An 18,556-nucleotide genomic window follows, 5' to 3' on the forward strand; every position below is an offset into this window, starting at 1 on the left:
CGGAAACAATGACACTTTATATTTATTCTGAAGGTCCATATGATTAAAATGATACCCTACTTATAAAGGTTTGATTTTGTCGTACTTCTGGAAAAAATCATAACTACATGCAGGAAAATTTATACATTTAAAATTGTCATCTTCTGACCCCTATAACTTTTTTATTTTTCCATGTCAGGGCCGGTATGAAGTTTTTAGCGGTACCATTTTTGTAATCACCGGACATTATGTTTGCTTTTTATTCATTTTTTTCATGATATAAAAAGTGACCAAAAATATGCTATTTTTGACATTGGAATTTCTTTGCCCGTACGCCATTGACCATGCGGTTTAATTAACAATATATTTTTATAATTTGGAGATTTCCTCACCCGGCGATACCACATATGTTTTTTTTTATTTACGCATTTTTTTTTTGTTTTATGGGAAAAGGAGGGTGATTCAAACTTTTATTAGGGAAGGGGTTAAATGATCTTTATTAACTTTTTTTTCAATTTTTTTTTGCACTGTTATAGCTCCCATAGGGGCTATAACACTGCACACACTGAACTTTTACATTGATCAATGGTTTCTCATAGGAAACCATTGATCAATGATTCTGCTGCTTGACTGCTCATGCCTGGATCTCAGGCACTGAGCATTCATTGGGCTGTTCGGACACCAGGAGGCAGGCAAGCGGACCCTCGCAATTTCACTGCGGCGATCCCGAACAGCCCCCTGAGCTAACCGGCACTTATTAACTTTCACTTTAGATGCGGCGATCAACTTTGAACGCTGCGTCTAAAGGGTTAATAGCGCGTGGCACCACGATCAGTGCCGCGCACTATTAGCCACGGGTCCTGGCCGTTGCTAGATGTCGGGCCCGACCCACTATGACGCAGGGCCACGGTGTGGCCCCGCGTTATAGAATGAGAGCCGACCCATGACGTACATGTATGTCATGGGTCGGGAAAGGGTTAAACTTGTAGACTGTGCTAATGTGGAAATAAACATAACCCCTAACCTATACCACACAGACTGTGGGTCTTTGAATATATTTACTAGAAGTTACTTTCTTTACTAGAAGTTACTTTATTTACTAGAAATTTTCCCAGCACATACAGGAACTGTACAGTAATGTAAAAAGATCCTTATTTTTACTGCATCTTTTCTCACAAAACTGTATGTCTTTAAAGTTTAGCAGCTTCTACTGTATAACATGCTGCATGCGGGATAGTCTAAAGCAAAACAACTACATATTCATACTCTCATTAAAAATACATAAATCTTTTCTATCTTATCCCAGAATGCTCATTTTACCTCCATCAATAACATACTGACCAAAGAATAATGGTAGAAGTTAGATTAGCATATATATTTAGTGTGCTCCTTGTTTTGTTTTTGTAGTAAATCCTGTTTTCTCCTCCCCTGCTGCAGCTATAGGGTGTCATGAATAATTTAGGGAGACCATATAAAGTCAGAATGAACAAAGAGGTTCAGTGTTTTCCATGTAGATCTAAGGATGTGTTACATTCATATGTGTCCTTTACATTCATTCGTGTTTGCAAGAAAGACAACCTTTGGGTATTTGTATCATCTAAGGCCCCATTTACATCACATTTTGCTACTGGTATATATCAGGATATCATCAAAATAGTATTCCAGCAAATACAGTATACTGTGGTGTACCAGCAGCATGGTCTTAGACTTTGATAGGCAAAGCTTGGTCTGCTTGTGTCTAAGATCCCAACATGCTGCTCTGTTCTGTGGCCACATGCCAGACTTCAGACCTGGATGCATAAGTAAACCACCCAAGATGCAGCAATGGGCTCAGGGGATAACTTAAAATAGCACATTTTACATGTATAAGTCACTACATAGTCACATAGCTCAGAACACTCTACCAGATAAAGTGCTGAGGTGGGAAAATCCCTTTAATTCAATTCTTCAAGGGAATCTGTCACTATACTATCCTATCTGAGGGTAACATAAACGATCAGACCAGTGTATCGCTTTCCTCATTTTATGCATGATTCTGATAATATCCCTGTTTGTAGCTAATACACTGAGCACAGGGAAGTAGTTCTTCCCATCATGTGCACATGCTTAATAGCCCTGGATGTTCATGAGGAGCCACTCCCTCTGTCCACCCGTCACTGACTGACACCTTTCTGGCTATACTGTGTATAGGCTGTGGCTGGTGAATGGGGAAGTGACACTGTACTTGCAGTTCTAGATATTTTCTGAATGACTGAATTCACTGACATAAGTAATACATCATTGTAACCAGCATCTCTGTGACTAGTTGATGATGCCCGTGGTAAGGACAACATAAATATAGTTACAAAGAGCATTTAATAACACTTTGCAGGTGCAGAACAGTTGTAACTGTGCTAACAATCCTGCAACACCCTTATCTAAAGCATACTGTCGACTGAACTGAAAATATAAGCTTTACACTTAAGGATTAAATCGGTCTGGCTTCAAGGAGAATGCCGGCTCCACGTGGCACAGGATACAAAAGGAATGGAGATCAGATAAAATCGAGGTAGTTTATTTCCCAAGATGCAACGCGTTTCGCTGCGGGAAAGCAGCTTCATCAGATGCCTGATGAAGCTGCTTTCCCCCAGCGAAACGCGTTGCATCTTGGGAAATAAACTACCTCGATTTTATCTGATCTCCATTCCTTTTGTATCCTGCGCCACGTGGAGCTGGCGTTCTCCTTGAAGCCAGACGGATTGAATACCTTGCCTAGCCGGAGGGCTCCGGATACACTACCTCTTGATGCGCTTACAATTGTTGTGTATGACGTTACACAACTGATGAGCTGCTGTCTTATTTCATTTTTATACTGAGTATCTCTTTTATCACACCAAGAAGCGCTCTCCCTTTTCTCCCCTTTAGACTTAAGGATTAAGGCACCCATAGCAGTATGGATGACTGGTCATCTAAATAGGGCCAAAATAGCATTGCTGCAAAATATCTATACCGATTTACCAACTCCTGCCCTCTTGTTTTCAGAAAGTGCTGTTGAATAAATTTGTCTTATAATTGGCCCAAACACTCAAACAGGCAAAATTAGATGTTACTTGTATATGTACCTTAAGACTCTTACTGAAAAATTGAACAAGTCACATCTGTTCTAGTCAATAGACTACTATAGGATCTAAGGGTAGGTTCACATCAGGATTTGGCCCTCCGATGTGTGTATACGCCGGCAACCTGTCAAAATCAGCTTCTGACGTATACCTACACGGGTCTCATTCACTTCAATGGCTCAAACTTAGCTAGTGACTACTTTCAGGTCATTTTCCCGCACAAACACAAGTTTTTACATGGATTCAAAAGTGTGGTTTACTGCACTTGGATCTGAGTAAAAACTTAACGCACGTTCAGAAACTGAGGCCAACATAGTCACTCCCTTACTACATTCAGGTCATTGAAATGAATATGGCCAATGGCTTTCCATGTAGGTTTACATATTGGAGTATACGTGCATTGGAGGGTAAAATTTGTGATGTGAATAAACCATAATACTTTAGTTAGTATGTAAAGTCTTTGATCATATTTGCCTTATCCCCAGCATATTTTTCCAGAAACACAAATACTGTTTTTGTTCATGTTGAAATTGAAAAGTTTTAGCACAATGGACAAAATACTTGAGCAGATGTATACCCCCTGAAACACATTTACAGTGATAAACTGTAGTTAAGAAAGACAACAACGGCTTCAGTGCAATAATACTAGTTGTAAGTATGTAGATGATGTAGATGTCAGCCTTTCTGTTGCAGTATTATAGACTGTTGTCAAGTGGATGGCATGCTATATACAGTAACAGTGAAGAAGAAAGGGACATTTCCATTTCATTTTGAATTCACTTTGTAATACTCTTCCAGTGGCAGGCTGTACACTCCTCCATAACAGTCTGTTACATAGATGTACTCTATGTTCATCTTCATTAGGAGGCAGTTGAAACTCTGAGACCACTTTCTCATAACAGGATGTCTATGAAAGATATAAGATAAAATTAAGCTTTATTTCAGAGCTGGTAAGCTAGGTCAGAAATGAATTGTTAAGAAACGTAAGAAATATATCACAATGCAAAGGGGTTCTCAGCCAACAGTTGACAGCATTAGTTTTGAGAAAAAAGAAGAGGAGATTTACTAAGCAAAATGCATCAGATTTCTACTAGACAATTTTAAAAGAGTTCTGCCTGTCTCGTATAGTTATTGTTATTGTTATTGGCCGACCCAATATTACATTCACAGGTAAGCATATATGATCAATTTACTAAACCGACTGTTTTATATTATGTTTTAAAGGGGTAGTCCAGTGGTGAAAAACTTATCCCCTATCCTAAGGATAGGGGATAAGTTTGAGATCGCGGGGGGTCCGACCGCTGGGGCCCCCTGCGATCTCTCTGTACGGGGCCCCGGCTCTCCGCCGAGATAGCGGGTGTCGACCCCCGCACGAAGCGGTGGCCGACACGCCCCCTCAATACATCTCAATGGCAGAGCCGGAGATTGCCGAAGGCAGCGCTTCGGCTCTGCCATAGAGTTGTATTGAGGGGGCGTGTCGGCCGCCGCCTCGTGCGGAGGTCGACACGCCCCCTTCCCGCGGGCTGTCGGGGCTCCGTACAGGAGATCGCAGGGGGCCCCAGCGGTCGGACCCCCCGCGATCTGCAACTTATCCCCTATCCTTAGGATAGGGGATAAGTTGCTCACCACTGAATCACCACTGGACTACTCCTTTAAGTTCAAAGCAGGTATTTACAAAATATGTGCACCATTTACATTAGAATAAGTTAAGAAAGAACTAATGTTTAGAGGGATATATACCGTGTCTTAGTGTCCCAGAGCACTATCTATGGCTGGGTTTCTGGTGGCTATCTGATTTATCTGCTGAGAATTTTTTTTTATTCCTATGTACTTTTTACTACTTGTACCAGCATTACTGGCAGTAGTAAAAGGTTAGCACCCACTTACACTACATTTAGCTGCATAAGCTAAACAATGCTGACACCTACTAACACTTTTCTTGCACTTTCCTGGTACAATTAAATATTACTCGGAACATTCAAGGACACTGGGAGGAGTTAATTTAATTAGCCCCTATAGAAACCCAGCACACCTGGAGAGTAATTGAGAAGTACAAATAGAGATGAGACGTAGAGGATGTACTAGCTGATTTCTCCCCTCAGGGGATCGGGCCTAGTCATGCACTTTAACTAAAGTACCGTTTAAGGTCTAAGGCTTCTGTGTTAGAGGAAAACATCCCACCGAGCCTTGAACCCTAGTCCAGCACCCAAGGAAAGGCATTAATGTCAACATTTCTTGACCAGACAGTTGATGTAATTCTATTAAACATAGACTTCATAGTAAAAATCCTCTTACCTGTATTAGGATCTGGCCCAGGCTTAAGGACAAGTAGCTACACCTCATAATCTGCATTGCAGGACCATGTACAGTACGTGTGGACTTTTCTTGTATATTTCTTAAGACATAACCCCTGTGAGCCAACCAGGGACATTTACATGTCACGTCAGTGGGAAAAAAGTGCGGCTGACGAGACAATCCCATAGACTTAAAGTGTAAGTTTGTTTTGCTTCACACGCTCTCCTACCAGCTTATTCTAGGGATTTGTACAGACACATCATAAGTTTTGATTGGTCGGGTCTGAGTCCCTGGATCCCGACCGACAAAACTTTTGATGTCTCTGTACAACACGTCAAAGTTTTTTTAAAGTGATGGTACCCATTTGAGGTAATTGATCCAACTTCTGATTTATAAATGGGGTATTCCCATTTAAGAGGTTATCCACTCCTCATTCTCTATGATGCTGCCAAACATTGCAAAGTACAGAAATTGTCTATGCTCAGTGTCCCCATGAATGATTGGAGTACTTGCCTTACTTACATGGTGCACACCATTCATTCAGGGGACAATTTTGCCCCTGTTCTGGGGCTTGGTGGAATAGGGGATAACTTCTTCAGATGGAAATACCCCTTTAATATTTGACCAGTGTGGTACTTATCATTTTAGGTTAACACAAAGTTACTACCTGGAGAATAGTGCTTTCTTGGCAAATTCTTCTTCATCTGGTTGTACATTCATCACTTGGCCTATTAGTGTTAATGCAGCACACTGTGGATCCTGTGGGTCTGTAATAGTCTCTCTGTAAATACATCAAGATCAAATGCGTTATTTCAGGGTCTACATGAAAAAACAACACCATTAATGATGTACCCAGTATAAAGTTGTTTTTCAGCTCTGTGCAGCATCGCATAAAGCTGAGGGAAACTGCATTCTAAAACTATTTTCCTCACCTTATAGGTGCTGGGGCCCATCTGTGAGGCCCCAGGGACCTGACAGGTTCTTTTTATAATATTGTTCCAGTGAGACTGAGGTACACAATTTTCATATGTTAAGGTTGACAGTCTCTCTCTTTGTTATTGTACAGTATTACTATAAGAAAGGTGAGATGTTTATTATATTTGGGGGCATCTACCTATATAATTGACCTATGGGGGTTGAGGGGGGAATTCCTTACCCACCTACTGGGGGGGGGATTCCCTTACTTCCTAGTGGGGGATTCCCTACTTGTATATCTATCTACTGGGGAGATTCCCTACCTGCGTACCTACCTACTGAGGGAAATCCCTACCTGTTTACCTATTTACTGGGAGGATTCCCTACCTGTGTACCTACCTAATAGCAGAATTTCCTACCTGTGTACCTACCTACAGGGGATTTCCTACCTATGTATCTACCTGCCTCTACTTAAAGGGGTACTCCGGTGCTTAGACATCTTATCCCCTATCCAAAGGATAGGGGATAAGATGCCTGATCGCGAGAGTCCCGCCGCTGGGGACCCCCGTGATCTTGCATGCGGCACCCCGTTTGTAATCAGTCCCCGGAGCATGTTCCCTCCGGGTCTGATTACCGGCGACCACAGGGCCGACGGCTTGTGACGTCACGCCTCCGCCCCCGTGTGACGTCACGCTCCGCTCCTCAATGCAAGCCTACGGGAGGGGGCATGATAGCTATCACCCGGAGCGAACACGATTACAACAGGGACTGATTACAAACGGGGTGCCACGTGCAAGATCACGGAGGTCCCCAACGGAGGGACTCCCGCGATCAGGCATCTTATAAGATGTCTAAGCACCGGAGAACCCTTTTAATGGAGGGGAACTACCAACCCAACACTACCCAATCCTCCTACCGTTTCCTCCCAATACACTTATACACAAGTTTGGCCTAAGGCCTCCTAAAGTCTAGAGCCCCGTCTAATTACTCAGAGCTTAGGAGGACAGTCTCAGAATGTCATTCTCTGCTCGTTAGATCCCGGGGCTTACAGTTGAAGCCATGGGAACCTGAAAGGTTCTTTTAAAACAATTCTCCCTATACAAATTACTTTTATTACCTGCAAATATCACCATTTGGATCTGCAAATGTGAACGATACAACTGGATTCTTCATCAAATCGGTAATAAAGCTTGACTTTGGAGTAACATAAAAGTATGGAACTCCAGTACTGTTATCCACAGGGCCATCGCTGGTTAGTAGAACTTGGCCAAAAGGCACTCCTTGTATCTAGAAACAGGAAAAAAAGAAGATGACACATACAAGACACGTATGTGAGTGTTTCAGCAAAATAGCCCCCTCCAAGAAAAGCATAAATAGTGCACAACACTGTATTAACAATTATGTCACATGATTTTATTAAATATCAAAAACAACATACATGATGGTCACATAAAAAAATTAAAAACATTTAAAATGCTCATTAAGAGCCAGAACGCTATCTGAGGGCAGGGCCATAAACCCCCCACTCCCGAGATATAACCCCGTCCTGCAGTATAATAATAGGTCATACACAATGCTCCTAATTACTATGCTGCATAGGTATGACACAGTGCACAAAAAAATACAATAGACGTGTGGAAATAATGAGTACCTTGTACTGTGCTAATGTGTAAAATGATATGTATGATGATATTAAGGGCTATAGTATGTGCAAGGTCATAATGCAGAACCAATTTGAACACAATCTAGCCAAAAATAAAGACAAAGTAAAAACATTCCATATGCAAGCATAGCAAACCAAACGGGAGCCAGTGATCCAGATTGTAGAGCAGGAACGGGGCCACAGAAACCCCACGCGTTCCGTCGCAAGCGACTTACTCAGGGGTGTCCTGAGGAAGTCCATTCGGCCTGGCATTAACCATTTAGACGTCATGATCAAAGTTGATCGCGGCGTATAAACTGAAAGTGAAACTATCCCAGCTGCTCAGCAGAGTTGATCGGGACTATCGTGACAGAATCGCCTCACCTGCCTCCTCGTCTTCTGATCGGCGATCTACTGCTCCATTCCTGCGCAGCAGGCTAGAGCAGCAGAGCCCCCTTTTCCTATTTTTTAAATAAAATAATGTAATAAAAAAAATCATATGTGGTACTGCTGCATGCGTAAATGTCCGAACTATTAAAATATAATGTTACCTAAACCGCACAGTCAATGGCGTACATGTAAAAAAAAGTCCAAAATTGAGAATTTTTGGTCACTTCATATACCATAAAAATATTAATAAAAAGCAATCAAAAAGTCCAATAAAAATAAAAATGGTATCAATAAAAACTACAGACTACGGCACAAAAAATAAGCCCTCATATAGCCCCATATGTGGAAAAATAAAAAGGTGATAGGGGTCAGAATATGACAATTTTAAACATACTAATTTTGGTGCATGTAGTTGTAATTTTTTTTAAAGTAGTAAAAACAATAAAACCTACATAAATTGGGTATCCCTGTAACCGTATGGACCTAGAGAATAAATATAATGTGTAATTTTTACCAAAAAGTGCACTGTGTAGAAACAGAAGCCCTAAAAATTTGCAAAATGGTGTTTTTTCTTTTCATTTCATGCCACAAATAATTTCTTTTTCCGCTGCAGATTATGTTATAAAATAAGTAATGTCATTACAATGTACAATTGGTGACACAAAAAACAAGACCTTATATGGGAATGTAGGTGCAAAATTGAACGCGTTATGATTTTTAGAAGATCAGGAGGAAAAAACGAAGATTGTTTTGAGTCATTAAAGGCGTACTCTGGTGGATATCTTTTTTTTTTTTTTTTAAATCAACTGGTGGCAGAAAGTTAAACAGATTTGTAAATTGCTTCTATTAAAAAAATCTTAATCCTTCCAGTACTTATCAGCTGCTGAATACTACAGAGGAAATTCTTTTCTTTTTGGAACACAGAGCTCTCTGCTGACATCACAAGCACAAGGCTCTATGCTGACATCTCTGTCCATTTTAGTAACTGTCCAGAGTAGGAGAAAATCCCATAGCAAACATATGCTGCTCTGGACAGTTCCTAAAATGGACAGAGATGTCAGCAGAGAGCTCTAGGCTCATGGTATCAGCAGAGAGCACTGTGTTCCAAAAAAGAAAATAATTTCCTCTGTAGTATTTAGCAGCTAATAAGTACTGGAAGGATTAAGATTTCTTAATAGAAGTAATTTACAAATCTGTTTAACTTTCTAGCACCAGTTGATTTAAAAAAAAAGTTTTCCCACCAGAGTACCCCTTTAAGGGGAAAATGGGCGGAGTCCTTAAGGGGTTAATGAACTGTACCACTGCCTATTAATGAACTGTGCCCCTGCTCCCATAATGAACTGTGCCACTGTCCCCCTAATGAACTGTGCTACTGCTCCCTTAATGATCTGTACCACTGCTCCCTTAATGAACTGTGCTACTGCTCCCATAATAAACTAAGCCACTGCTCCTCTAATGAACTGTACCTCTGCCTATTAATGAACTGTGCTCCTGCTCCCATAATGAACTGTGCCACTACCCCCTAATAACCTGTGTCACTGGTCCCTAAACAACTGTGCCACAGCTCCCCCAAAGAGCAGTGCCACTCTCCTCTAATGAACTAGGCCATTGCCCCTTAATAAATTTTGCCATTGCACCCCTAAATAACTGGGTCACTGCCTGCCGATACACTGTGCCCCTGTTCCCCAAAATAACTGTGCAAATGCCCCCTAATGACCTGTGCTACTGCTTACCTAATGATTGCCAGTGCCCCCCAAAAAATCAGTGCCCCTAATGAACTGTGCCACTTTGGTTGTCCCCAACCTGTGACTGTCCAGATGTTGCAAACTACAACCCCCATATTCAGTATTGCACAGAGCTGTAGATGGGAGCTGTAGTTGGGAGAGCTACAGGTTGGGGAACAGGACTTTCCCCCTGGAAATACTCACCTGCCCTGATCCTGCTTTGCTCCACTGATCGGGCCTCTTCTAGTCAGGCCTGGCCAGAACAGAATGATGCAAGCAGTGCTAATTGTGCAGCCACAATGTAGGGCAAGCGCTGAGTAGCTGGTGGGGAGCAGAGTGTTCTCTTGCTTTGGCTATTAGGTTGTATGAAGGTACCCATTCAGTTAAATGCAGGTAGAGCGGATAACCCCTCTCGCTGGTTCCCTAAACCAGCTTGGGCAGACAGGCAGCTTTGGGGCATTGGTGTTGCTTGCTGGTCCAGACAATTGCGGACTAGGTTTGGATTGATGTCTGTCAGTTAAGTACCCCTGCTCAACCCACCTGACTGCAGCAGCCAATCACTGCCCTCGGTGGTGTCATGCTTTACACTAGCATCACTTAGGCCAGTAACAGGGTTCACTGGTCACAAAGTTGTATGTGCAATTCATCACTGCATGAAATAAAGACTATTATGGACATTTATCAACAGGTTTAGTCAGGTTTTCTTTACTATAATTGTCGCAAAATTGTCGCAACTGCGACTACACGATTTTTCGTGCGACATTTTGACTGGAAAGCGAGAAAAGCAAGTTTTCCTAAAATTTACTATGTAGTAATAATTTTAAAATGGACTACGGGTAGTCAGGTATTTATTAACTGCGACAGTCGCAACTGCGCAAAAAAAAGTCGCAACAGCGTTAAAAATTGACTAAATTTACTCCAGCTCAAACATGGAGCAGAAAAAGCTACTACCAAAGTAAAAAAGGAAAAATTGCTTACGTGAAAGAAAATTATCAACAGTCTGAAACCAGTTGATAAATACGTCACACATAAGCAAAAAAAAAGTAAGGAAAAAATTACTAAAAAAAAGAATACATAAGCAAACATTGATAAATGTCCCTCTATGTGAGAACTTTTATTTATTTATTTTCATTTCAAATCACCTGGTTCCAGAAAGTTAAACAGATTTGTAAATTACTTCTATTAAAAAATCTGAATCATTCCAGTTCTTAGCAGCTGCTGTATACTACAGAGGAAGTTGAGTTCTTTGTTGTTCTTTTCAGTGTGATCACCGTGCTCTCTGCTGACACCTCTGTCTATGTCAGGAACTGTCCAGAGCAGGAGAGGTTTGTTATAGGGGATTTATGGGGATGGTCCCCATCAGAGCCACATGCCATGCTGCAAACAGCTAGATGAATTGTTAAAGTACCCTAAACACTGTCAAATGGATTCCTGATGAACGGGCAGTGAGAAACCTTAACTTGGATGGACAGTAGCTGGCACTGTACCACGAAGCAAGCCCAGGAGTACAGGTTTACCTACAAATCTAACTGTGTGGATTGCCGGTGGACTCTATGATGGACATTTATCAACGGGTTTAGTCAGGTTTTCTTTACTATAACTGTCGCAAAATTGTCGCAACTGCGACTACATTTGTTTTCGTGAGACAATTTGCATGAAGAACAAGAAAAGCAAGAAAATTCAAACTTGCTTACGTAGTAAATTTTTCAAAATGTATTTGCTTTAGTCGGGTATTTATCAACTGCGACAGTCGCAACTGCGCAAAAAAAGTCGCAACAAGGTTAAAAATTGACTAAATTTACTCCAGCTCAAACATGGAGCAGAAAAAGCTACTACCAAAGTAAAAAAGGAAAAATTGCTTACGTGAAAGAAAATTATCAACAGGCTGAAAGCAGTTGATAAATAAGTCACACATAAGCAAAAAAAAAGTAAGGAAAAAATCACTAAAAAAAAGACTACATAAGCAAACATTGATAAATGTCCCTCTATATAATAGTGCACTGTGACCTTCTTCCTACAATGTTTATGTGATGCGGTTCACTAACATCTAGAGACATGTTGAAAAAACTAAGAGTTTTCATATCACAATGCATCTGAATTGATTAATCTTCATGTCACCAACTGTGAAAGATAAACGTGAATGTGAATGGTACCTTAACCAACTAACACTGATTTATCTACTACTACAAATAAATGTCTAAGGATAGACTAACCTTATGAATGGAGAGTGAACCACACGTGCAAAGTGAACTTTAATTATAAGAAAACACTAAGATACGGAGTGTGTGTACTGTAGAGAGACTTTTAAATCTATGGTTTAAAGGAGTACTCCGCTGCTCAGTGTTTGGAACCAACTGTTCCGAACGCTGGAGCCGGAGCCGGGAGCTCGTCATGTCATAACCCAGCCCCCTCATGTTATCACGCCCCGCCCCCTCAATGCAAGCCTATGTGAGGGGGGTTATTACATCACAAGCCCCCGGTGCCGGCTCCAGCGTCCGGAACAGCTTGTTCTAAACGCTGAGCAGCGGAGTAGACCTTCAAGTGCATGTATGCTGAAGCATTGCAACTAAAGAGGATATGCGATTATTTTTTAGAAGTGTGAACAGTGAGTGATGGTACATATCTAATGGAGGACTGAGCGAATTGGATTGTTTCCCTGAGTTGGAATTACAAGAAGTGCACCTACTTAAACCTGGATGATTGAGGTGATCTGTGCTCAGACAATGTGGCAGAATATATTGTTATGGGGATTTGTTCCTGCTCCGGACAGTTCCTGACATGGACAGAGGTGTCAGCAAAGAGCACTTGTGGTCAGACAGAAAAGAACAACTCAATTTCCCCTGGAGCATACAGCAGCTGATTTCTTAATAGAAGTAATTTACATTTGTTTTTTGGAGCATATAGGGTTAATCCCTGGTTCGTAACTTTTACTCACCTGTTCCATCAGGAGGCTGGGATATATTCCCTCTCCCCTCTGCTTCCCACCATGCATCTGATGAAAGGTCACATGACCTGAAACGCGTCATGCTTGGCGCTGATTCCTGGGATTTTAATCGTTTGTCTTATTGAAGTCTCTCCATGTCGATGATTTTAATGTGGATCTAATAAAGGTGAAGTTTCTTAATCGCTGGCATCTACCTGCTTTCTTCATAATTTACAAATCTGTTTAACTTTCTTCTGATTTAAAAAAAAAATTTGTTTTTCACCGGAGTACCCCTTTAACAGGTAAGTTTTGGTTGTTTTTGTTTTCATGTTTAGCTGATTTTCTGTAACTGGCAGTCAACCCCTTAAAATTGCCTGAAATGGACCAGTCCCCAAAAAGGTCAAAGGGCTTTATAAAAAATTAAAAAAGTAAAAATAAAAGACTTTTCATTTAAATTGGGTCTCTATGTTAAGCATATTTTAAGGTATTTTTTTCATTCATTCCATGTCACTGTCTCTAATAAAAAATTACTGAAATATAACAGTTTGTACTGTGGCCACTGATAACTGCCCCATATATAACCAATCCTCCTCAATCTCACAGTGAAAAGAAAACCACGTAAGCTTAGAGAAATACGTTCACACTTTAACTTTTTTTTTGTTCATTTACAGCAAGAAACTAAAAAATTTGGTTTGGTGTCTCGTAACGACGTTCCCTGTTCTTTCTGAATACTAATACAAAGAAACTCCCTCCTCTCTAGATAAAGGGATAACCAATGTTATACACAGTCTGGAGATGTATTTAGAGATGCTGTAAGAGTTGCATGTTGTCTTTGTCTCCTCCAGGGGCACCAGACTCGATTTGTTTTAAAAGGATATTTTAAAGAGATTTGTTATAAAATCATATATTTTCGTAAGTAAAAAAAAAATAAAAATCATTGAATCAACTAAAATTACAAAAATAAATATATAATGGATTCGCAAACATTATCTGTTTAACATGAAAGCGTGATTTGTGTATAGAGCTGCACATGTCAGACAGAAGATCTCATTGAGGCACATATATACATATATACATAACCGTAGAGCAGATGCAGACTGAGAGAATGAACTCTGAACATCAGGTATGTATGAATGTAGTTGTATTGCAGACACAAAGCACTTACAGTCTCCTGGGTGGAAAGAGTTGCCAGGGTCCCCCATTTGCTTTTGTGGGCTAATATTCTGGCATTGGTGAGCAGCCTTTGCTGGAGGACAGCTAGAGAAGAAGGGCTTTCGGTGACCGTGCTGCTCTCTCTCTTGTAGGAGAACATCCTGGATGGCGAGATCATCTGTTTGGACACATCAGGCCCTGGCCTGGACTTCATCTCCCTTTCCTCCTTGTAAGCTGAAGCTGGATAGCTCTGCTTCCACATGCTGATCGTGTCTTCTAGTAGTGCTGGTAAAGCATCTTCAGTGGAAGAGCTGTCCAATTCTTCTTCTACCTCATTGGTGACCGACCATGACACTGAATTTACAATCACATATCCGCGAGAATAAGAGAGAATACTGAATCCCACCAGCCACAGCATGTAAGATGAACAAGCAGTTGTTCTGCACTTGAAGCTGGACTCAGACATTTTGTGCCAGGCAAATGATGCTGGATTCTACATTCGCCTTGCTGAGACAATGAGGTATTTTCGCACACAAGACTGTGAGCACCATCTACTGGGCAAATCCGGTCTATGTCATGCAGAAGAATTGTATAGCTGTATTTTTTATTTCTATATTCTTCACTTTTTCCAAACAAAGTGTGGTAACGGGATGTGATGAGGGCAGATGTTGTTACCCTAGGGACAGATGGCATTAACCCCTTGTATTCGTGACACCAGGATGCGGTTTATCCTTGATACCACCCGAAGATATACCGCTGGATCCTGGGCTAGGCACGGGGGCAATAATGACTCCAATGCCAAGTTACAGATAACGGTAGCTTTACTGAGGGTAGACAGATGATTACGTCTATACAGTTCAGCCAGGGCCCACGGAGGTGACCAGTGGCTCAGAGACCTTAAGGGCTTGCTGGGACTTCTAGTAGATTTGGACAGTTTTAGTGCACGACACGTTGATTGACAAATGATGACTGTAACTGACTTGACTGATGACTGACAATACTGTGCCTGAGGCTTACTTGCAATTGACTGTGGCTGCAGACTGGACTTGAGGCCTCCAATGACTCTGGACACTCTCTAGGACTCGACCTGACCTCAGCAAAGACTTGTAAGGAAAAGAGAGAGAGAAGCTCCACCCAGGGCTTATATGGGGGAGATTTGCAGGGAGCCCATAGGTCACCCCTGGGATCCCCTGGTCACTGGTACCTCCTGGGTAACAATCACATGACAAGTCACATGGTAAACAGTCTTAAAATGACAATGCTTTCTGAACACATTACATGGTATATTACATTAGAAACATATTTTCATGGGGGGGCAGATGCAAGGGGGCCCAGGGGACACTGTAGGGAGGCTGCATGACAGGGCAGCAAGGGTACGGGGTAACACCTTCCGTACTGGGCCACCACAAAAGACAATATAAAAAGTATAGACATTTCAAAATAGAAATATAAAGTCAAATCTAGTCTATAGACATAATAGTAGAGGACGCAAATATGTAATATATTAAAACTCAGCAAAAGCAGTAAATCAGAAAAACCTGGGAACCTTCAGTTCATAAGATACAACTCAAGGGTTAAGTAGTACAGGTCATTTACATTCCACAGAATGTGATGGGGTGGGTGGATGGATTGAGTTGAGTGTTCAAGAAATGTAGTTCTTTTTTTTTCTTTTTTTTTTAAATAAACCCATTTAGAATGGAAACTAGAACAGGGGGTAGATAGAGATATGTGAGAAGTTTTGATCGGTGGTGGTAATGTTGCTAAGACCACCAAAGATTTATAAAATTAATGGGTGTAACCAGTTGGCAACCAGTAGCATTCTATGTGTCCTGTCCTTACCAGCGCCAGGTGACATCCTCCTGTGCCATGTATCTTTCGGCTTCCTGGTCTCGCTGTTCTGGAGTGTCTTCTGTTGCAGTTCCTGCTGTGTCCTCCAGGGACCCCGCACTGAGTGAATCTTATAGAGACACTCACTAATGGATCCTCCTCCTATCCCTGCTTGGCACTCCCTATATAAACCTGCCACACCTGCTGTTCCTGGCCTCAGCAAGGTTTTGTTTCCTGTATTGCTAAGCTCCCTGATCCTGTCTGTCTGCTATACCTGAGTCTCTGATCCTGTCTGCAACTGTAACCATCTTGACTAGCGGTTCTCACAGCATCTTCTCAGCTAATATACACCTTTTTTAGCTCTGCTAACACTATCTTTGATCTTAGTTTGCCCCATTATGTCTGCCTGGCCGGCTGCAACTTATGAAAAGTGGGTCCACACCCGTGGGGCGTTACAATGGACAAGGTCCTTAAGGTGCATGGTATGAAACTGTCTAAGCCTGTAGTTGAAGACTGTTCTCCATGAGTATGGGCACAGCATATTGGACATCAGAAATAAAGATAAAGTCTCAGACGATATTTTAACAAAGTGGACTGGATGTTTAGTACCCCAAAAGTATTGTAGCTGGAAGAGTCATCTGCTCAAATTGAAAGATCAGTAGCACTCTGGAGTGCCCGGTACTACTATTGAAACTAATGTTGATGGATACATACTTGAAATTGACATTAGCTACTTACTCAAGCACCACAAGAAAGTACTTGTGACTAAAGTAGCACAATGCTGAATGTTGTGACTAATGCACATATAAGTGTGGTTTAATATAACAATGCCCAGAAAAGACCATGTGTGATGAAACAAGAGCCCATCATAACATGAGGGACTGTTGTAATAATTTTCTTTGCATTTCAATTCTGTTTTCTTGCATGTGCTGTATCTGGCATTACAGTTCAGCCCTATTCAATTTCTCAGTCAATTACTATAGAGATCTGACACATAGTAAAGTACTGATGCAAAAAAGAATGTACTGTGCGCAGTGTTATGCAAGGAGCCTCGGCCCTGCCTTCTCCCTTCTGCTCGGGCTCCTTAAATGACACTGCACTCAGCCTATCACCGGCAAAGGTGAGACATTTCTGCGACCGGCGATACGCTGACTACAATGTGATGATCCGTGCACACAGAAGAAGGAAGGAGACCGGAGGACCAAAGAGCTATAGCGGGGGAATGGAGGAAGGTGAGTTAATGTTTGTTTGTTTTTTTAGCCAGGGCACAACAGGATTAAAAAAAAATTCACAATACTACTTTTTTAAAATAACTTAGGAAGACAATCCTTTTTTTTTATTTCCATAGGCCTCACATTTTATTTTTATTTTTTTGCAAGCGTTTTAATGTCATTTTTTATTTGGTATTTTTCAAGTTCTAAAGAGAAGCCAACAGTAAAATTGTCAAATGCCATAAGCAGAGCACACTGTATTTAGAAAAAAAGCCAACACCATTGTCTCGAAAAGCACTTTTATGTACTGCAGGTGTACCCAATTGCTTTTAAATGCCCACTTTCAGATTCAAGCACTTTATATATGCTGCACATATAGGCAAAACATTAATTGTTCTAATATACTTTATAAGAAAATGTTATTTGCTTTTTATAGAAATTTTGGATTATAAAAACACCATCCAGAACATAATCTTGTCCAGCTGCAGCATCATCTTTGTCCAAGGTTATACACAGGCTGAGACAAAGTCCTGTAAGCGAGGACAAGACTAGCACTCCTCTTTGCTCGCCCCTTTACTATCAGACTGCAGCATGAAAATAGAGAGAAGAGGGGATTACAGAGCAGCCTGCAGTGATTGGACCCAGCACAGCACAGCAGATTTAGGGATGAAGATGAGTCATGCAGAATGAGGGCAAGAAACTGACATGCCTCCTTTAAAGCACAGGATGAAAAACCAAGTGAACAACAGAATGAAGGTATTTGTGAGAGAAATATAGGTGCTGAACACATAATAATTATATGTACATGATCAGGATTAGGTACTGAGAAACATATATCAATTTTTCTTTGTGGATATGACAGGTACTCTTTAAGGTCCACTTATTCATCCAAGTCTGAATGCTAAGGCCTGGTTTTACACCTACGAACTGCTCTACCATGTAAGAAAAAGGCACTCCCTGTTGTCGTAAGTTGCTGGAAGAAATGTAGCTTTAAAAACTAGGTTCCAGCCATCATCTCACTACAGATTATAGAGAGACTACAGCACTGATCAAATGCAGGAAGAGGCAGAATAAATATTTACATCCAGAAGTCACAGGTGACATCTTCTCTGTTTGGAGCTGTTCACTTTTCCTTTTCTTCTTAATTCAATCAAAATGACCATTTTCCCCCTTCTTCTTCCAGCTATGTCTCTACTGTGCAGAGTTTGTTGCCAAAAGACTCTTAGATCTCCCCCTCTATACAAGCTCCAAAAATGGTCAAATTGCACACCTGATTTAATATTGCCACACACTGCACCCTGAAAACAAAGCTGCTAAAGCTGTGTCTCCTAAATATAATATTGCCACATACTGCACCCTGAAAAAATACTGCTACATTCTGTGACCCCTAAATATTATAT

The 18,556-nt window shown here is 41.2% G+C and overlaps 1 protein-coding gene across 1 annotated transcript; it reads right to left on the reverse strand.

The window, feature by feature from the left end:
* Positions 1–2,675: 2,675 nt before the first annotated feature.
* On the reverse strand, positions 2,676–15,220 carry CREG2 (cellular repressor of E1A stimulated genes 2). Its single transcript, XM_056556090.1, has 4 exons — positions 14,132–15,220; positions 7,405–7,574; positions 6,040–6,153; positions 2,676–3,984 (listed from the first exon to the last, which is right to left on the reverse strand). Exons 1-4 carry the CDS (start codon positions 14,582–14,584, stop codon positions 3,843–3,845), a joined length of 879 nt encoding a protein of 292 aa, XP_056412065.1. The 5' UTR covers positions 14,585–15,220; the 3' UTR covers positions 2,676–3,842.
* Between the last annotated feature and the right edge of the window lie 3,336 nt (positions 15,221–18,556).

The sequence above is a fragment of the Hyla sarda genome, chromosome 2, assembly GCF_029499605.1.
Source record: "Hyla sarda isolate aHylSar1 chromosome 2, aHylSar1.hap1, whole genome shotgun sequence".
NCBI classification, from domain to species: domain Eukaryota; kingdom Metazoa; phylum Chordata; class Amphibia; order Anura; family Hylidae; genus Hyla; species Hyla sarda.